Below are 22,485 nucleotides of genomic sequence, written 5' to 3'. Positions count from 1 at the left end.
TGTACTGCACTGCCAGGGCACACCCCATTCTCCCCATTCCTCACACTTCCTTACACCCCTGTCACTCACAGCACTGGTATTTTTCTAGCTTTTGTTGCAAGCTGTTCAGGGAACTAAACCAACAGTGGGCTCCATTCTGCTAATTTAGTTCCTCAGGCTACATCACAACAGGGTCAAACATAAGTCAGTGCCAGTGTCAAAGAACAGGTAAGATACAAGTACAGGGCACTGAAGAACCAGAACCTCCCTGCTCAAGAGCAGGTAACCATTACATTGCTGTTGCTAAACCTTCACATCACAGCATAAGGCATCAGGTCCAGCAAAAGAACTGAACTCTCTGTTACAGTAACTGGCTTTACTCTAAGAGATCCTCTACAACTGACTGTACTCAGTAATCAACCATGTTTTATTTTATAGCACTTATCTTCTATAAGTGTACTTGTCCTGCTTCTTCACACACAAGAAGAGGTGCCTCCCCTCAACACTCACAAAGCCCAGCTGGTCTAGCCTGCTCTATGTGCTGAAGAACACCAAGATTTACATGCAGCATCAGCAGCACAGATATGCCAGCAGAAATATATTTAAAGTAGAATTGGTTTTCACTATATATTCCAACAAGAACTGCATGAAGATAAGCTCTTAATAAAAGCTAATTTTTCAGTACCATGAGAACAAACTGGACAAGCACGTTAAATTATTATAGTAACCATATCTACCCACACATTAAGTTTACTTTCATGTGTCTTAATTATTTAAATTCATAACCATAAAATACTTGGAGAACAAATTTACTAAATAGTCAATAAAGAGTTAAGTAAATACAGAAGTCTAAACACTCTGTACATGGGTAAAGAAATAGAACTACTTTTATTTTCTGCAGTTCACATCAATACACAAAATCTTGCAAAGACTATTTTAAACTATGATTAATTCCTGGTATAATTTAAGATATACAGCTGAATGAAAATGAGTAACTGAACATTCTCTAAAATAAAGTAACACAACTAACCACACTGTGTTGTGTTGTAGAACACCTGAAAATGATACAGTGAGACAATTAATCCTCATACCTGGGCTGTTTCAGAAGCCAAGCTTTTCCTCTGTTCTGCTGATTTCTCTATGGCTTCACTAAGAGATTTGGCATACTGCACCATGGCTTTCAATTGGGAATCAGTCAAAACCCACAGCAAATCATCCAGAATCAGAACCAGTTTGGATGCCACAACATTACAGTCTTTTAACTGTAAAATAAAAATTTAAAGACTTTGAACTAAGTACTTATATTTCTTATATTAAATATGTGGGGTAAATATAATATAATAAATATATAATATATAATATAAATAAATATAAATCATATATAATATATATAATAATATGTGGGGGTTTTTTCATGCAAAAAGCAATAACAAGCATTTTTTTATTTTAAATCTTATTCCTCTTACTAATTAAGGAGTACCTAACACACAGTATATTTATGCTTCACTCTATGTATTTGGCACGCATCAGATATTAAACTGCTGCATTTCTCCGAATGTAAGCAGTGTAAATATGACCAGAATCTAGAGAGATAAAACAATGAAATAAACAACAATAAACAAAGCTCTGTGGATCAAACCATTTTATTAATGGGACCTATATAAGGTCTTCATTTTCAAAATCTGTCTGCAGTATTTCTTGTAAACTCTACAGTCTAACCAGTTACATGTTATTATAAATTTAGTTCAGGGAATTCTACATTCAATATAGTCTAAATTTAAAATCTTTACTATGTACATGTATGCATTAAGAGCATGAGTTACAAATTAAAAAATAAAATAAGACTTCAAACTTTTCAAGTTTACCCTTCTTTTAAGCGTGACCCTAATTTTTGATTGGTTAGTAATCAGTCGAACTGGAGCACTCATTATTTCATGCTTAGAACTCTGGATTGCATCAGCTTCTATTCTGATCATCTGCCAGTTGATTTCTTTAAAAGTCAAGACCTTTAAAGACAGAAAAAAGAGAAAAACACCTTGATGCAATATGACAGCTACTTGCACCTAGCCCTGTGCATGTGTATGTATACATCTGTACATATGTACAAAAAAACTCACATGAGCCATATAATCAGAACAAATACAACTCACTTGTTATTCCACCTAAAGGTGTCAGGAAGCCCTTACCCTGCTTGTCACAGAAACATTAAGCTACTTCCAAGTAGGTTGAGGTAAAAAGCAGCATGTCAAATATTCAGAAGAAAATAAAGGTCACAGCTATTGCATACTAGATTGCTTTTGGGAGAGGAAAAAAATGATAGTTTAGTTTAGTTTAAAAATGTTAAATAAGAAAAGGGCAGGGGATGAAGCAAAGCTACAGGATAGGAGAGGTTTTTTTGGAGTGTTTTATTTCAATTAAAAGAGAAAGTTAAACATTGAGCACACAGCATGCCATGCAGACCCCACAAGCTCTGAATCCACTACATGGATATCTAGAAGGCACAGGAAGCAAATGTTAGAATAATGATGACACAAGAGCATCAAGTACAGCTGGACACTGAAAATCAAATACGGAAAAATGAACGACTGTCCAGCAGGAACATCATGGAGAACATCAAATGAACAGGATATCAGTAGGGAAAACCAGTAATTCTAGTTTACCTAAAACTCGTTCCTGTATGATTTCGATGATGGGATCAAGTTCCCCCAGTAAGTTCACAGACAACACTAAGCTGGGAGAGACTTGATCTGCTGGAGCATAAGAAGGCACTGAAGAGGGATCTGGACAATTTGGATTGATGGGCCAAGGGCAATTTTATGATTCTCAGCAAGGCCAGGTGCCAGGTCCTGCACCTGGGTCACAACAACTGCAAGCAACACCATAGGCTGGGGGCAGACTGACTGTTCAGTACGGGGTCCTTCACTTCAGCACAGACACAGAGATGGCTGGAGCATGCTCAGAGAAGGTAAAGGGTCTGGAGCACAAATCTTATGAGGAACATCTGAGGGAAATAAGCATGTTTAGCCTGGAGAAAAGAAGGCTCAGAGGTGACCTTATTGCTCTCTACAACTGCCTGAGGGGAGATTGCACAAAGATGGGGATTGGTTTCTTCTCCCAGGCAGGAGACAAGGCTAGCAACAGGACAAGAGGAAATGGCCTCTAGCTGCACCAGGGGAGGTTAAGGAAGGGACATGAGGAAGAATTTATTCACTAAAAGGCTGGTTAAGCATTGGAATGGGCTGCCTAGGGAATTGTTAGAGTCACCATCCCTAGAGAGTTTCAAGAAATGACTGGATGCAGCACTCAGTGCTATGGTTGAGCGGGCATGGTGATGTTTGGTCAAAAGTTGGACTCAATCTTGCAGGTCTTTTCCAACCTTAATGATTCCATGATTACTCTCTGAAGAAACAAGGATCAGCCATGAGTAAAGAGCAAGATGGAAGAATTTGTTTGGTATATGACTTATTCTTACTTGTCATTCTCCTCTTATCAATTTGAAAACCTTACACCATATGTCCTGAGAAATGCAGAGACTTAAGTAAATCATACCCAGTGTGTCTATAAAGGAGGTACACTCCATCAAGTGAGCAAGATGCAAAGTGCAGTGCAAAGCATCCTGAAACACTTTTTGCAGAAAAGCAGAATACATATCCTCTTCATACAGGAGATGCAGTGTGATCAAAAGCTTTTAAGTATTCTAAGGAGATTGCTTATTATATTAATAATGTAGCTACAGTGCAAAGCTAAATGATTATGCCCTAAATATATGGTTTAGCACATGTTATCTTCAAAGCACAGCACTGATTTTGGTTTTTCACCTTTTCATGCAATTTGCTGCTAACAAATCATTCACTGTAATATCTAGAAATTTGTTTCTGGTATTAATTGGATCAGAAAGAAACACTCTCCCAAGGAAAGCTCTGTTGTGTACAGGTCAACTGTTCAGAATGAAATTCTTCCTAAAAACCACAAAATCAAAAAATCTGCCAATACAAAACTCCATCTAGTCAAAGTTTAATTCTTCCCATTCAGACCTCATTAACATGGGAGCATAAGCATACAGATAAGCTGCAGGAAAGGAAAACAGTCAGAAAAATAGTTTTCAGCTTCTTACTTTTGTGGTATTTTTTAACTGATATTCTCTTGGGGTTTCTTTCCCTACAAAAAAATCAACTATTAGACTCCTTAACTCTGGAGTAAGCTGGCCAGATGTATGATGCTAAAACAAGTCTCCTTGAATACAATATTTATAATCAACCTTGCACTCAGTATACAATTAACATTGGTTAGCTGGAAGAAGGCAAATGAATAATGTACAACAAACTAGCACTTCCATGTGCTACTCTCCAGGACAGTAGAAACATATATACTTTACTGCTATTACTTTTTTATATATAGATATGGTTTAGGTATTCCCAGAAAATAATTGCACAAGAACTTGACTAAATTTCATTTAAAACTGCTTTAGAAAAAAAAATCCTTATCAGGCAAACTCTCACAAGCAAATAAATAACCAGATAAAACTTTTAAAATATAATTCCTGTTGCTGTTGTTGTTATTATTATTACTACTAATAATAATAACAACAACAATTACAAAAAGCACAACTTCTTATCCTTCCCTATTTAATATACCGTTCTTTGTTCTTTCAGTACTCTCCAAGTCTGGCTCAGTTTGCATTTTAGAATAGTCATTCACTTGGAGGACATAAGAGGGAAACCATACACCTGCTTGCCTTGGTCTTTGTTCTTGCCTAAGCATCCACATTGGCTCTTTGATCTGACTCACATCCACAATTTTTACATATTTGTGCTCCTAAAGAGCAACTGAAATTAGTGAGCACAGAATGTCTCCATTCCTAGTAATGTTCTCTACCCTTTAAAAGGTTGAAATTCAACTTCCTCCTTTATCACAAAAACAAGGGAAAAAAGTTAGTAAATGCTATTATTTACCTCTCCACGTTGAGCTTCTTGTATTCTGGTAAATCTAAGGTCAGCATGTTCCCAGTTTGCATTTACACTATATATTCTCAGCTGGGAAAGTTCAAATGAAGCATTAAAGGCTTTTGCACCAATCCTTATAATAATGGAGTTCACAGAAACTGAAATGCCTTCTACCACTTTTTCAGCAAAGCCATATTCACTAAAAAGTGAAATGCCAACATATTAAATATAAACCGAGTGAAAGGGCACAAAATTAAACAGATTAAATAAATTATGAAACAGATGTTAAAATAAATGAAGTTACTAATGTATTCTACAGTTAGCAACTTTTGCTCAATATACTTGATGCAGTTTACAATAATTTTCACTCTGTGATCCTGATCTCTACATAATTAAAGAACATCTATTTGACTAAGATCAATGTACACAAATTATAACATTTAATACATTCCTTTAAAGTTAAATTACATGGATGAGATGTTAAATTACATGGATGTATGTATTATATGTTATTATACATACATTAAAAAAGCAGTCTACGTCATTATGCAGAAAGCCTACTCTTCTTTATAAACATAAGGAGCAATTCATGTCAAATTAATTACTTGACAATTCCAGTCTGGTTAGTATTTATGTCTATAAGCCAAAATATTTTGTCCATTAAAAATAATAACTTTCAGATATTCAAAATAGTATAAAGTATTTACATTATTTACATTATTTCACTCTGTAAAGAAAGGCATCCTAAATGGTGGCTACACTTCTACAGTAAATCAACATGCATTCCAGTATTAAAAAAGATTAAGCTGTTGTAAATAATTTTTAAATAAAAATCTTATATGTTCTGAATGTTTTAGATTAATGTATGGAAAACTGAATATTAAATATTATTTTAAAATGTAAAAATTTCCACCCTTTTGTTTTCTTGTGGATTTTTTCTGCTTGTTTTAAAAAAAAACCTTGTGTGGTTTGTCATTCCTTTTCCTTTTTCAACTTTCATTCTACACAAAATCTCTAGGGCTGTGATTATCAAGCTGTACCTTAGGAGACACAGAGGCCCATGGATTTCTATACATTGCATAGAAGTTACTACAAGAAAAAATATTGTATCATCAAATTTATTTCTCTGTATATAGGGCCCTGTGACAACGGAAAAATGTTTTGAGTCCATGTAAAGGAAATTATTAGGGTGTAGCAAGACATAAAATCACTGATATAATGTTGTGTTGTCCCATCAAATTGCTTAAGTTTTGGGCTACACAGTGTGTGTGAAGTCTTTCAGTAAGAATCAGCTGATACAATTAAGGAAATAGAACTTTAAAACACTGCACTAACAAACAACTCTTAAAACTCTTTAGACAAAACAAAAAAGAAAAATATTTAAAACACACATGAACATTATATGTATTTTCCAAAATGGATGAAGGCAAGATATCATTCATTTTTTAAAAACTTAATATCAATTAAACTCAGAAAATATCTGATATAGCAGTTGCACCCCTATGGAATGTACCTTGCAAGCTCTATATCTAGTTCTCCAGGCTTGGGCCTGGATAACTCCACTATCACTACACTACTTCACACACAAGCAATAAAATAAAATTCTGGAGGAGATGGGAATGGCGGGCTGCAACCCTATATACTTCTAAAAATTTAAATTTTCAGAAGTACATAGTCAATCTGTTTTACATAATGCCAAACCTTTTTTGACCAATTACATGTAAGTATCATCACTGACCTCTGCCCAGATGCAGTCGCTATAGGAGAGGGTCCATTAGGGGCACGTGGCTCTTCACATGTGCTCATTTCCATTACAACTTTATCCAAGGACTTGAAAAACAAAACAAAACAAAATTGGAGACCTTAGAGGTAATAAAGTAAATAGATGACATTATGAAGAACCAAAATCCAAACAGAAAAAGGTCACTTGAGAACTTTTTCTGAAATATACATAAAACATTTCCTACCATGTAAATTTTTCCACAAACTTTTGTAATGCACTAGAACTATCTTTTTTAAACTTTTTCTTATGCTTTTGAGTTCTAACACACATCTCCAGTCAAATATTGTATCTTAAAATTCTTGATTCCTGAATATTATTTATCCAACACATAAATTTACAAAAATCATATTTCAAAATGGACATGCTTTAATGTGTAGTTATCTGAATTTTCTTTTTATATGGCTGTTCTTTCAATGAAATACTTAATGCAAGCTGACTCAAAGCACAACAGTTAAGATTTTTTTCCCTGTCTAACTGCAACTTTCTACCAGCCCTTCTGAATTCCCCCATTTATGATCCTAGGTCAGACAAATACCAAAAACCCCTTTGTCCTCAGTTTTAGATTTTTAATGATTCAACCTGCCTTAGCTACTAGATTATTATCATATTGTGTTAATCATGCCCATTGTCATAATCTGCTTGCTCAACATTTTTCTGTGCTACTCTTATCCATGATTACATGGATAAAAACCTGACTACAACCAAAAAGTTAATAAAGTGTCTAGTCTAGATTTATTTGTATTTGACTGTATTTTGATGCTTAAAGAGAAGAATAGCTGTTAAGAGTAAATTTGGACATTTTAGAATTATTTTTTTAGCTGTCTCAATGACTATCTTTCCTTGAAAACAACAGAGAAAAAAAACCAAGAAAAACCCAATCCCTTAGTTTGAGGATGGTGGGGGGAAGCCAAGATTTCTCCTAGTTATCCTAGCAGTTTTGGATGTTTGACCACTCTTTTAAAAATTCTCTTTACTACATGACTAGTGCACAGATCAGTAGGACACAGATTCAAGGAGACAGCACAATATAAAAAAGAGGTAACGAAGAATGCCTGGATGCAGATCTAAATCTTTTTTCACTGGCAACTTCTGTACTTGGATAGAGTAAAAACTGCTGCAGATCATCCCTGGGGCCCAAAATCACTCCTCAAAACTATCCTGTTTATCATATAAAACCAGAACTGGGTCATGAACAAACAGTATGTGCCACTATGTCAACAGACTGATTCTCACAAAGGGCAACTTAGCTTAGTGAAAGTCCTTTTGGCTAGACAAGTGGGTTCTAGTTATCCAGTAAGCTGTGCTAACAGAGGATGCTATTCCAATTTAATTCAACTCTCAGTAGCAAAAATATCCCCTCTCCCCATCCCTGCCAAAATACCAGAAGTTCAGTGATGTAATGAAGGGCTGAGGTTTGGCACTTGGGCCACTATATTCACATTCCTTTAGAAATCAAAAAGGCTGTTGTACAATCTACCATTGAATAGTGAACTTTAGTTACATATTTAATGCACTTGTTCAAGGACACCTTTATGTAAAAAAGGTTACCTTGAAAGTTATTTCAGCCTCCAAGAGTGCTAATGTAAGTCCAACAGGAGCTAACCAAACAGCACCTTGGTACCACAGGTCAAAGTGTGTCATGTTTAAGAATAGCACAGCTTAAACCCATTTCCTAATTCGGCAGTTGCATCTCACAGCCAAGTGGTTGAATCATCCCACCTCGGCCTTACCAGGCTTTAAGTTCTGCCTGTCAGGAAGAAGCAGTACAGATGAAGGTACATTCCAACTGGGTCACTAGCAAATGCATCAATTATTTAAAACAACATGTCTTTCCCAAGTCTGATTCAGAATGAAGGAATTACAAGCACATTCACTGCAAGACTGTGAATGTTCAGCTAAAGGAATATTCACTGTTAAGCAAATGCAATTGAGAAAGTTTACTCAACAAATACATTACTTCTAGTGCTACCACAATTGTTAGTATATTTAAAATTAAAGAACAAAGGAGAACAAATGCAAGAATTAATGTGACTTCTAATTGCTGTTGAGTTCTATTTACACATTTTACCTCCTATTTATATCCGGGCTGAATCCTAGGTGGTTACAAAAACCCTATAAATGCTATGTGTGTCAAACCTGCTATAGCTGAGATCACTATGTAAAGTACAGATGTAGAACTGAAAAGTCCCAGAAAAGGCTGCTCCAAAAGAAAGGCAGGAACTTGTAAAAAGGGAGACTTGGACAAATAACTACCCTTCAGGTAATCCCAAATGAACATGCAATGACTAAAAACGTGACAGAAGTGAGCTAACAGTCAAACATCAGTGATTACACTGAAACCACAGATTAAGAAAATAAACCTACCAAGGAAAACATTAAGGTGTTTTGCCTTGATCTGCTGCTACCAGAGGACACTTCGTAAAGGCCAGTTAATGTTTCAGCTATTTCCATAATCAAATCAAGAGAACTATATAAATATTTGATATAGATTCTGCTACACACAGTACATTTCAGAGTTTATTTCAGAACTCACCAAAGAGATGGGATGTGTTTTCAATTTTGTCCATGGTATCTGCAAGAGAAAACACTAATCTAAAGCAAATTAAATATTAAAAATACAGTGAAAAAATCACACAGAATGTGTTCTAGGCATACAAATTATATTTCTAGCTTCTGAACTCAGCATAATATTACTTTCAAAATATTAAGTTCATCTGAACATACTATGTGGTAACTTTATGCACACTAGGTGTTAAAAAGTTTGAACTTCAAAATCTACTTATCACTGAGTAGAAAAACAGAGAAACAAAGTAGAATCTGTCTCTTTAACAGTGAGTTGTCAAGCATCAGAAAAAGCATCACAGCCTTACACATTATTTCCTTTAAAAGGAAAAACAAATATGTATATTTCCTTTGTTGACCTAGAACTAATTAGACTCCTGCAACAAAACATCAAGTTCACTGCATTTAGAAAAATCAGGACAATCTCCCATAGTGGGAAAAAAAAGCAAAGACAGAACACCAAAAAACCATAAACAAACTCCACCAAAAGACTAAGGAGGCATTAATGTTTGACCAGATTGTAACTCCAGTCAAGAACAAGCCAAAGTTCATTTCTTAATCCCACGTTCATACAACGTGGTAGAGATGATACACATTGTTTCAATTACTCGCAGCCACAATGCCCAAAAATGCAGTATATCTCCTAGATTTACTGTGCTTCCCACATTTCCCACAGAGATCAGAATCCTTCCAAAAGGTATTTTTGGAAACAGGAACAGAGCAAGAGGGAAAGGAATAAATGAAGAGGAGTGAAGAGAGAACACACAAAAAAGAGAATTAAAAAAATAATTATGATAGACTAAATACTGTAGACAAATACAAACTTTTACTTCTACATTTTCAAAACAGGCAGGAATGAATTCTCCTCAGGAAGAAAAAATAAATTAAAAATAATCACTCTTATTTTCATTATTTCCAGATGTATTTTATGTCATCACATAAGAAAGAAAAATAAGGAAGAAATTATTGATGATAAAATCTTCATTGTTCTTTAAAATTTTATCAAGCACTTATTAGAATTTCCTAATACAAAGTTACTTGAAAGTTTTTACAAAGACAAGACGAAAAGAAAAAAGAGTTGGTTAATTACCACTCTAGCACAATAAAACACTCACCCTAATGGATGCTTTATTACAAAACACCTTGTTTATAGCCAGCCATGTTGGAAGATCCAGCATGTTCTGGAGTACTTCTTGATCCAGCTCTAAATTGGTCAGCTGACCTTCTCCCTTTAACGTGCTCAGGTTGATCTTGTCAGGTGACAAATTTTTGGTGAACCTAAAAACAAACACACCTTAAGTAAATACATATAAAGCAATCAAAGTTATCCTCCATATCAGTGACAATTTAACTTAAAGCAATGGTCTGGGGGTGAGGAAATCCTTGATAAATTTCACCCAGGAAAGAAATGGTATGATGTAATTGATTTGTCCCTTCAATTTTTCCATCTCATTAGCTCAATTTATAAATACATAAACAAAAATATATTGTGAGATATCTTCTAAGTTTTGTGTCACCCAAACTAACAAATGATCCTTGACTCAAACTATTGAACAATTTATTTTAAACTATATAAAGTAGAATTGAATCTATTTCACTCTTTAATTTTTTTGAAAGGAGAAAAAATCCCAACCCCCTAAAATTACTGTCATAAACATTACCTTTCTATATTTAGTTAAAATCTTGCAATAAAACAGTTTTATTTACAATATTAATTTGATTTAGTCATAGAATTTAAAGGCCAATTAGAAATACACATACAACAGCATGAGGTATATAAAATACTGGATGAAAACTTGAAAGCTCAATATGATATCCATGTGGTAAAAAGTGTAACTAGTTAAAAGCGTACATATAAATTACTTTATATTTCAAATGCGCTAGTATTTGATGATACAATGAAACAATCTGACAATGTGACTGTGTCAAATGGTTCACATCCTTGTGAGGCCGCATGACAGAGCCCATGGGTACCCTACCTTCAAACCAACAGCTGTAGCATTGTATCTACCATAAGCTATGAACAGGCTATACTTTGCCACACTTTCAATCTGCCATGAAAAAATTGTTTCTGCTCATGAATTGAGTCTAGTTTTGCAAGACCAGGGAGTAGAAAATACTGCTGTTGGCAGTGTGCTTCGTGATTTTTCCCACCAAAATCTCCTGGTGCTGTTATTCTCCAGGCAGAGAGCAAAGGGGTTTGTCTGTCCTCAATGATGGAACATCACTCTGCAGCGATGCCCCAGGAGGTGCAATTCCAGCATTTCCTTTCCATTCAAGAGACCAGCTTCTAACTGAACTACAAGGTCCTCATTAAGTCTGATTCTGGAGGAGATGTGGAAGAAGATGAAGAAGGTCAGCAAGCTTTTTTTTTCCTCTTAACAGTTTCCAAATACAGCTTGAAATAGAGAAGGCATTTTTTGAGTCCAACTCCCCGACTCCATTCTGGGATGGTTAGCTTTGAAAATGCATTTACCTAGCCTAACAAAATACAAGTAGTATGTATTTGCAAATAATGCTAGACATGGTTTTTATGACAGAAGTACTGCAGTTGTTACTGTATTGCTTACAGTCATAAATTATCCACAAGCAATGAGATGTAATCTGTGAATAATATAGTTTCATAATTTCAGTACTAAAAATATATTGAGATAAGGGTATTGATATATGTATTCTCCTTGGTAACTAATGTACTTTTAAATGGTCTGTTTAGAAACATTATGAGGGGAATAAAGGACTTGAATTATTTTTTCTGGTTACCCTTTTTTCTTGCTTTCAACAAGAAAGAATAATGACAAGAGCTAAATAACCTTCCTCATTAAAACAACCTATTAGTAACAGCAAAATATAAAATTTCCTATCTCAGAAACCATTGCAAAGTCTCATCTGACTCAGGTAGCACAAAATTCCTAGAAGATAAGAAGCAGTCATTGAGTGTTTTCAGTCACCTGGTAGTACCTCTCACTCTTGACTTTCTACGTAAGGGTCAACATAAGAATTACAAACTGGTGTCATTTAAAGTCACATTTACACAGCAAATGCAAAACCATTCTGCCATTACACACACACAAGTCTCCTGAGACACATGCTCTGTGAAAGAAGTCCCCCTCAGAGTTCCCTGTAGTTCAGCCACACCAGAAATGCCTCTCAGATTGGAGACAGATCTAAGCATTATCCTGGATCACAGCTGCAGACACATAAGAGGAAACACACAGGACCTACAAGAAGAGGTTTTCAAATTCCAGAGTAAGAAAAATACCAAAATACCAATCAGGGGGAGAATGGCAACAGCGAAGCCATTTTTGAGTTACTTTCCATATCCTTCCAACAAACAAAATAGAAGCCAGTTTCTCTCAACATGGAACAGGACAGGGAAAAAATTCAAGGACCATCACTTTTTCTATATACATTTTTTTTAATTCTTCATTCAGAAGAGACAGACATAAGAGGACCTCTGCCTGTTAGGACTGTACTCTTCATGGCAAAAGTCATGGAAGGAAACTCTCAACAGGTGAGCAGTGAGAAGATATTCTTTGCATAATTGTTTTCACGGATTGATTTTCAATTTTACAAACTACACTTTCTTTCTCAAAACATATCTGAGGTATGAATTACTGTGTGATAGTATAGATTTCAATACAGCTTTAATATTGAATTTTATAAGTAGAATAATGCTGTAAAATATTTACAGTTTAAATGCAAGAATCCAGAAATATGAATTTGTCAATATCACAAGCTGCCTGACATAGCTCCTTTGGGTACATCTACACACCTACACAGTTACAGATAAATGGTTCAACTTCAATTTACAAAGTACAGACTAAGAGTTTTGTGCAAAGCATAAAAGACTGTACAGTAACAGTGCAGTATTAGGAATCAAAGAGGAGTAAGTTACAATCAATGTATTTTGTCAGGACACAACAGTTCTTTCAGTTCTCTCCCTCTAAAATAACTCAAAACCCATATAAAAGATGCATTTATTTCCTTGCCTAAAATATTTATTTTCTAAAGGTTTGTTTGTAACACCACAGGCTTGGAGCTCCACCATTCTGGCAGAGAAGATGGCCAAGAAGTTGAAAACAGAAACAAAAAACACCCCAAAACAGGTAGAGAAAATGGGAAAACACTCTTCTGAAGCCACAAGCTTATGGTTTGTATAGGGAAGGCCACAAACCACATGAAGCTTAGAGCAGTGCTCCCCAAAGGTTTGGAGCGAATACCAGGTGCCTTGTTAAGTTTGACAACAGAAATTCCAACCTCTGGATTTAGTAGAGAAATAAGAGAAATCTGGATCACATTTGGACACAGATTCTCAGATGTTTGGCACATCTTCTGAATATACAACTGCTTTCCCCAGGTCTACCATGTGCCTTCCCTGCTTTTTAAATAAAATTTCCTCAGCAATATGAGTCTAAATGTATGCTCTAATCATGATAAATTATTAAATCACAGTATGTACCACAAGTTTTGCTTATCTCCTTGTTATGAACTCAAACTGCTTAAACAACAGGCTTTGAAAAAGGGAAGCATGACCTACTAAGGACAGGCAACTGGATCAATAATAGAACAGCAGAAATGGAACACGAAGATAACTGGGGTTTTTTTACTGTTTCACCTGGCTGAACCATGTTATTTGATCACTAAGGAATATTAAACCATTTCTGAAACAAGAAAAATGGTCTTTTTCAATTGAGTTTCTCAGGAAGATGTTTCCTTCCCATGACTCTAAGTAACAGAATGAAGGAAGTCTACTACTATTTAGCTCACTATACCACTTCAAACTTGAGGATTTCAAGTATGGAAGAGGAATAGAACTAACTCTCTGTCAAATTTCCCACAGGAAAAAAAATATTGGGATCACCAGTGTATACTGTTACAATTGAGTTCCTCTCATCCAACACAACACCACAAATCATAGCTGATCTTAAGTAACTGGCTTGATCAAGTACACCCCTCACTATCTGTGACACCCAACTGTCACCCTCTTACACCCTCCAACATCAGCTTGTACATGAGAAAGGTATCACCCCTTTACCCATCAGTATTGTGGCTACTCTCCACAAATTCCTACATGCTTTATCTAATCTCACCATGAACATTTGCAGAATTGTCTGATATGTATTTGGTGTCTGAGTGCAAGATGGAGAACCCTCCATGGCCTGCTGGATGTCCAGCATGGAGAGGATCACCTCCTGCAAAGCACTTTGTGAAGGTTTGCTCATCACCCAACCCTTTGGAGCAGGACAGGGCATTTCCTTGTTTACACACCCAGCTGGACCTACTGCTCTTGGGCTGGCCATGAGTTATAGCACACTGGACAGATCCAAAATAGCACCTACAACCCTACAGCTTCAGGTGGGACTTTTCATGCTACTATATAGGACCTCAAGCACCTAACAGTTATCAGGCTTCTTGACCTATCATAGTCCAAGAACTAAACTTCCTTTCCAGGGAGATCACTACTTAGGACCTTGGCTCAACAAGGAACCCATATGTGTGTAACACATCTGGTGCAGTGTCACACCACCTCCTGATCCATCCCATTGTAGGAGCCCTGAATAGTACATCTGCTTTGCTGACACTTTTCAAATAATGGCTTCCATTTCATTACAACACAGAAGGACTTCAGCACAGACTCCCACTCCAGGTGACTTCCTAAAGACGTCTTAGAACACTGCTACTCACTTCAAGAGCTGTTCCACACTTTCTCAAATACTGACATCCCCACCAAGTATGTAATGCCTCCCCTAGTTAATTCTGTAATAACACATATAGGACATTATTTTCTTTCAATTTAGAAAAGCTGTATTGCTTGCTTTTTGGGTACAGGCAGAACTGAGACAGCTGCTGTCATCAGTGGTTATTATCTAATTATGTGTCATGAAGCAGATCTGCAGAGACACAGCCAAGCACTGTGCATAAATGAGGAGCTTGCACTGCACAAATGATAATCATGTCGCAAGTAAAACATTGCTCAAGCAATTTACCTTTCATTTATGATAAACCCTCACACAGATCAATATTAAGCTTTTCTATTCCATGAGTCTTTTCACATCAAGCAGATAAATGGCCAATATGATCAACCCAAAAGAAATTTATTCAAACATGACAATCCTATACATCATGCTTTAACGATATAGTGAGTACAAGATAATATAAAATCCTGAATATATCAAAAAATATGTGGCAATACATACACAAGTTCCCCATCGCAGGCAGCAAAAAAACCACCTTAATTTGCTTATACTTGATAACTATTAAATATACTTAAACTATTAAAAAAACCCCAAACTTATACTATTAAAAAATACCACTTAAAATACAATATTCTGTACCTAATGCAAAACAAAAAAAAGCCATTTAATGAAAAATAACTTCAGAAATTTAAAATCATTAAATAATGATACAGTGTAAAAGCATAACAATACCTGCTTTTTGGAAATGGTATCATTTATTTATATGACATTAGCAGGTATCTTTTTTAATGGTAACTGATCAGATCTCACAACAAAGTAAGATCTTTTTGATTAGATATTAACTATAAGAACTCTTAATTTTAAATAAATAAATAAAATCAGTCACTTTCTTCTGTAAACTAGTTTAAGATCCTTCAAGTATATCAAATACAAAGCTAATACACAATAAGTAATGAAAAAGAATTAAGTAGATGCAAATAATAAACAGTAAATGTCATATAGCCTAAAGATATTGGGAAATACCCAGATTACATTTAGAAACTACACGTCAAGGTATGTTTATAATGGGATTGCTGATTTAGTTCACAACCCCAAATTTAGTTTAGGACTTACAAAAATCCCAAAGAATCCAAACCACACGGCTGCATACAAACAATTATTTTTTGCATAATTTTAAATTACAAAAAGAAACAGGAGTGGAAACTCAAGTAACATTTTATAGAGCTCACTTCACTCCTAAATTTATATAAATACATACCACCTCTTACATTTACTCTACAAAGGTGGGAGAGGGGAAGTTACCTGAGGGCAAGGTATTCAGACATAAGGCCCCTATTCCTGGTGAAAGCAAGTGGTCAGTTGCCACGGCTTCTGAGAAGCTTCTGGTACTCATTTTGGTAGTAAGGATATTCACAGCAAACCAATCTCCACCAGAGCCAGCTGGGATCGCTGTAGGGAACGGGACACAGGGGACACACAAGGGATCAAGTTCAAAGGGAAAAAGGAGTGATACAATAATGTAAGAGAGTTTTAGCTGAAGATCACTGCAGTTACAACAGTTTGTTACACATCATGACACTACAGAATTCAAAAGGAAACAGGCCTGTGTAAAACACTAGATTCCTGTGAGAGTATCCCTTGCTGTCTGATACTACAGTACTGGAGCCCTGTTTAAATGAACAGCTTATGAATAAAATTTTAATCAGCAGCAAAGATCGATACAATGTAGCCAAGTCATTTCAAGGATACCCAGTAAGTACATTTGGAAGATGAGGAAGATAGCCCAAGGATGCAGCATAAGAGGGTTTTATTTTTAAATGGCAGACAATTTTTCAGTTTTGTTTTGCTTAGCCTGAGATTTCTCATATTATTTGTTCCTACTTACAGTGTCTCAACCTCAGCTATTCAAAATTCACACTAAAGAAACCTGATTCTAGAGATGTAGGGGAATGGGACTTCTAGATTTGTTTTTGTGTTTGGGGTGGTGCTACAAAGACCTGCACACATTTGACAGTCTGATTTTGCAGGCTATGAAATTTTAGTACAATCAGCTCTTCAAAAAAAAGTTCTCTGCTAACTGTCTTCACTTCAAAGAGGTACTTCAGCTTAAATATAATTAATTCCTACACTTTCACCCTTTTGGTTGCAACAAAATGCAAACATTTGGACAGTGACCTTGGTAGGCAGTTCACTGAGATATCAGAACAGAATTTAAGAGATTTATCACTAAAGTGACTTACAGGTACCTAGTTACAAATTATTCTTCTTCTCAGGTCTCCAGACCCCCAGTAATGGAAGAAACCACGACATGAAAACTATTTCAGAAGTAGGCAACCATGTAACTTTCAGATTCCTGGGTGGCCGGATGCAAGTGTTACTTCCTTGAGAGTCAAAAGGAGCAAGTGTCTCTGAGGTAAAAAACCCAAAACTCCGGTGTTTTCAAGCTGAACGGTAAAGATGCATGGCAGAGCTGCCACCAAATCTGTGCTGGGGACATTCTTCTTCCAGCAAGGCTCGTACATCCATCCAGAGGAGGCTGGAAGAACTAAAAAGCACAGCCCAGCTGGAACTCTTTCCTCTCCTGTGTTTCCTTACCAAAAAAGAAGACGACAGAGAGATCCGAACCTTGGTTAGCACCAGCTCCACAAAGGTGTACTCCTACAGGAGTTACTGGATTGAGAAACCTGGGTTGTTGTGCAAGTGGCCAAACCCAAGATACTCTTGATACAACTGAGTAATTACTTGTTAGCAATTATTCTGATGATTCACAAAAAACCTGTGAAGTAAATCACTTTGCATAAGCTTTTATAATTCCATTAATGTCTCATCAGAAATTATCTGATCTCCTTCATCCAATCTTCTTGTAGAAAAAAAGAAAAAATATAACAAGATACTTTAAAAAGCACCTCTCATTCTTGGAGTTATTTAGTACTGACGTTTATTCTGCTTCAATATTAAAAAAAAACCCTCAAAACACTAAGGCTTTGGCAGGAGAAATAACAAATTTTAGAAAAATGCAACTGTGGGCTAGTTTTGATTCTTACATACTCCATAATCACTTGACCTTAAGAGACAATTTTATTCCTTACAGGTTTTATTTAAATACCCGTTTTTCCCATGGAATACTTCATACTCGTGTGTCAGATACTTGAACAGAGCAATCTTCAAGATCATTTTCATTGTGAAACTTACTAGTATTCTGAGAACTCTTTAAAGAAAATGATCACATACAACTCAAATGGTGCTGATTAATTCCTCTTGATTGTGCAAATGTATTAGTTTTTATTATGTATGCACAAGAGCTGTCTGACTTCAACAAAGCTTCAGCAGAGCTTTAATTGTACAAATACAATGTCTGTAGAATTAGCATTTAGACTTATAATACATTTGCAAAAATAATGTCAAACAAACTGAAATGGTCAACTCAAATTCTGAGTTTATTTTATTAACCCAAATCCTACTGAAAGCTTAAGAGATCTTTCTGAGACATAACACAAGATTTAATATCAAATCTTAATAAAGGTAACAATTTAGAATTTTTCCAGAAAAAGCATTATTGCTCATTTATCTCCAAAATACATGTATACTTTCATAAAGCACCACAGCAATTTCAGTTTGAATTTTGGAAGATGTTCTGTTACAGAATATTAAAATGCAATATGATGCATGAAGCTACTAATAAAAACAGAAGAGAGTGAAAGTTTTTTATTTCTGTTTAAAAAAGCATTTATTGATTCCTACATTCTCATCAGAACATTACTAAGACATTCATGCAGAAGAAATTGTTGGCACGAAGTCTCCACTTAAATACTAAAAGTATTGATTTTCAAGCATAAGGGAATTTAAGGAATACAGGATTACAGTGAAATTTCAAATTGCTCTTTCTCCTTCTTGTCTACTGTCTAAAGCAGTTCTGCTTTACTACTTGTAGTTTTTTAGGCTTATTCTTTCCCTAGGTGCAGCATTTAAGACAGATATGATGCTAACACCTTCTGCAAGCATTCAGATACAATACAGACTTATTCAGAATAAGAGAGATTATTATGTCTACATTGTGTTCTGCAATTTTCTCACATACTACACAAGCCAATGAAGTCAGTCACCTAGAATACACTCTGCAAAATTAGTATAAGCAAAAAGAGAAGCGGAAAAGTACATACGTTGTGTTCTTTGGCTGGCTAAGGGAATTGGATAACTTTCCCAAAACTAAAGTGACACAGAAGTAGAATACACAAAACTGAAAATAAGCAAAAACCTACTTATTTTGCTACTAGCAGAATTTTCAAAATTCACCCAAACAATTTTGGTCATTCACTTTCAGGAAGGAAATGGCCCATTCTAGCCCAAAAAAGGTGCTGCACTGCTTTACCCTAAAAGAAATCAGATCCCTTGAGAGGACAACATTCCTCGCCAATCAGGCATGTCTGACTGGCTTAAAACCAGGTCAATATGCAGGGTAAATAATTTGGTAGGATGCATATCAGTTGTACCAGCTGATGTAGGATATCATTGTTTATATCAGTACCAGCTGATTCCTGATATTCATACAATTAGGATGCTATTCTTTGTACAACCATTCTCCATATGAACTTTAGAATGGCTTCCTAATTATGAGACTGTCACAATTGTCCAAACTCACTCCAATTTTCCTCTATTGAAATCTTAGTATGTTCACATCTATTGATTCAGATAAGCAAAAGCAAAGGTCTAAGTTCATGCAGAACATTAACTAATGACACAACTGAAAACAATTTCTGCCATACCAAACACACTTCAAAACCTCTTACTGTTTTCTTTGTGGAAAATATTGAGTAAGATGCAAACTGAAACTCTTTAAGTTGAACTATGTGTTATCATTAATAAACTTATGAGTTAATATTAATTGAGGTGAAGACTGTCATATTCAGTGTGGCTACTTATCAGACCAGCAAAGTTTATAAGCTTGCCTTCCATACTTCTTACACATAAACAAAACTGTTTTTCACAGAAAGGTATGGATCATGCAAATACACAGAAGACTCAGACTGCTCATTAACTAGGAAGGGAATTTCAATGTGACTAGAAGCCAAAACTAAACAACACTTGAAAACACACTTATACAAGTCTGAGTTAGTAATACCTGATCTCTGTATGCACCTCCCATCCAAAAAACCCAAGATTGAAACCCCTGCCATGGAGATGATCCCCTCAAAAACAGAGATAGTATTACAGTAACCCCACAGTGAACTTGCACAGGGCAATCTAAATTCCTATTGGAAATCTTTAACACCATTGTTTCATACACTTGTCCACCAAGTCTGAGAAAAAAGAAGGAATGCTGAAGGATATCTGCAATCATCATAGCAGAGCACTGAACAGAAAATTTTGCAATAAAAAGGCGGTGTTCAACAAGAATTCTCTCACCCACTGAAAATTTTTAACAGCACAAATGAAGATACAACACAAGTTCCAGTTCAATGGGGAAGGCCTTTACAGTACAAGTAAGTGATCCCAACACTACAGAGAAGATTTCTCCTAGGGATGGAGTATCTTTCCTACCTCTGTAAAGGATGATGCTGTTACCCAGACACTTGTTTCACTTTAGGGCACATATGAAATAAAGACATTCGGTCAAGTGCATTCAGTAAAACCACACCTAATACAATGTGGAGATGTAAAAATTTCAAGCCTCCAAATGGCAAACTCATCTCTTCAGTTTAGTTGATACATTTAGCTTCATATCCTACACCAAGCACCACATAATGTGAAGTACAACAAAAACAGATGTAATTTGTTCCTAGCCCTTCCCTCCTTCTTGTTTTCTACCACAGCCTTGGGAAAGAACAATGCATGTTGAACATAGAGGACATTTTTAATAATTTTAAAAGACTGAAAAGGCAAAAAACTCATCACCACATCCTGACATGAGATAAAGACTTGTTACAAACTGAATAAAATAAGCTTTATTACCTTCACTGCTCTTAAACTGTAACACAGCAACAAAAACCCCTTTATAAAGGTAAAAAGTAATTTGGATATCAAAATCATTTCAAAATGCAGCTTGGGTCGTCTTCTTATTCTCAGACATTAAAGACTCATACCCATGAAACATTTTCACTGTCTAACAAACGTAGAATGATGAGGGCTCCTTCTACACCAGTGCCCATTATCAGTTCATCTAATAAAAGCACTGTGAACTGCTAAATGGAAACTGCATTGCTGAATGACACAATGCTTCCAAATTTGCAAATACAGTACCTAGATAGGAAAAAGAGTAAAAACATGATTAACAGATATTGCAGTGATCTTCATGGCAAACATTGCCAAATCAATGATGATTTGGGGAGCTGGACAAGATTTAAAGATCCCTTCCAACCTCAACTGTTCTGTGGTTTGTGGCAAAAAATCAAAGCACTTCTCTGTAACTCAAGTTATAAATTCATATCTTTGTTCAAACATAAAGGGAAATAAAATATTCAAAAATGAAAATAAATCAAGATAAGAGGGTAATTCTTTCCACTATATATGTACCTCTTCCAATAAATTTTAGTCCTGCCACTAATGCCTGCTTAGTTGAAGCAGGCAGCAGTTGCAAGAAATTATGAAAACTGCAGAACAGCAACTATTATAGTAAGAGTAAAAAAGTGAAAACGTCCTTTGGCACTCTCTATTACAGGAAATTTGTTATGTATTTAGCTCCTTAGTCACATTCTCACAGAACTTATTAATGAAAATTCTGAATGAATACTTTTATATTTTTTGCAGAAAAATCAAGGTCCTGAAATTTAAGCTCATGTCACTTGAATTCTGCTTTCCTGAGTAATGAGCTTCTGAAACTACTGAAACACCTGTTCTGCAGGAAGTAAAAGTATTATCTGAACATGTAATGAAGAACACCCATAACAAGGGGCTTAATAATACTGTCTACAGTTTAGGTATCAAAAATACTCTTTGAATAGTATGGATTACAAGCATCAAGTTCAACATGCAAGCCACATACCACTGGATATATCCCATAAGCTTTCCAGAAGTGATAAAATCTGTCATAATCATTTGACAGAGCCTTGTTGAGTAAACATTATCACAACAGACAAGAGAGGAATCACAAAAATGACAAAGTACTTATTTCTAATCTATTCAGCTGCTCATTTGAAAAACTGGACAAAAACCGACTCATCTTACTCATGCCAAGTTCCCAGATACTTTTTAGAGTTAACCTGTACCACAGAGACTAGAGCCCACTTCTCTTCCCGTACAGCTTGCTACATACATATCACTACAGGAAACAAGCTGCTAAATCCAGCTATTCCAAGCACACTGCTGATTAGAAAAGTGACTCAAGGCTGATGACATCTTCTCCTTGCATTTCCATTCACACGGTGCTCTGTCATTTTCATGCGAAGAGATTTCTTTGTCAGCATTCCCTGCTACATAACTCATGAGCAGGGCAGAGCAGAAAAATTATTCTACTACTGCTCCATATATCACATTTAGCAGATAGATATCAAAGGATTTGGAATGAGAATTACGTTCTCCATACGCA

General features: G+C 35.7%; 1 protein-coding gene across 2 annotated transcripts in view; it reads right to left on the bottom strand.

Annotated features, from left to right (window-relative positions):
• BLTP3B (bridge-like lipid transfer protein family member 3B) overlaps positions 1–22,485 on the bottom strand; it is a 47,676-nt gene that overhangs the window by 24,028 nt on the left and 1,163 nt on the right. The window contains exons 2-8 of one of the 2 annotated variants that reach the window (XM_066549678.1): positions 16,266–16,412; positions 10,383–10,545; positions 9,239–9,277; positions 6,661–6,752; positions 4,932–5,121; positions 1,845–1,985; positions 1,071–1,241 (exon numbers count right to left, since the gene is read on the bottom strand). In XM_066549678.1, coding sequence (XP_066405775.1) covers positions 1,071–1,241; positions 1,845–1,985; positions 4,932–5,121; positions 6,661–6,752; positions 9,239–9,277; positions 10,383–10,545; positions 16,266–16,288 — 819 coding nt within the window. In that variant the 5' untranslated portion in view covers positions 16,289–16,412. The remainder of the gene's footprint in view (positions 1–1,070; positions 1,242–1,844; positions 1,986–4,931; positions 5,122–6,660; positions 6,753–9,238; positions 9,278–10,382; positions 10,546–16,265; positions 16,413–22,485) is intronic. The other variant, XM_066549676.1, reaches the window with a different exon arrangement.

The sequence above is a fragment of the Molothrus aeneus genome, chromosome 5 (assembly GCF_037042795.1).
Source record: "Molothrus aeneus isolate 106 chromosome 5, BPBGC_Maene_1.0, whole genome shotgun sequence".
Taxonomy (NCBI): domain Eukaryota; kingdom Metazoa; phylum Chordata; class Aves; order Passeriformes; family Icteridae; genus Molothrus; species Molothrus aeneus.
This window is presented reverse-complemented; position numbering and strand designations above follow the sequence as displayed.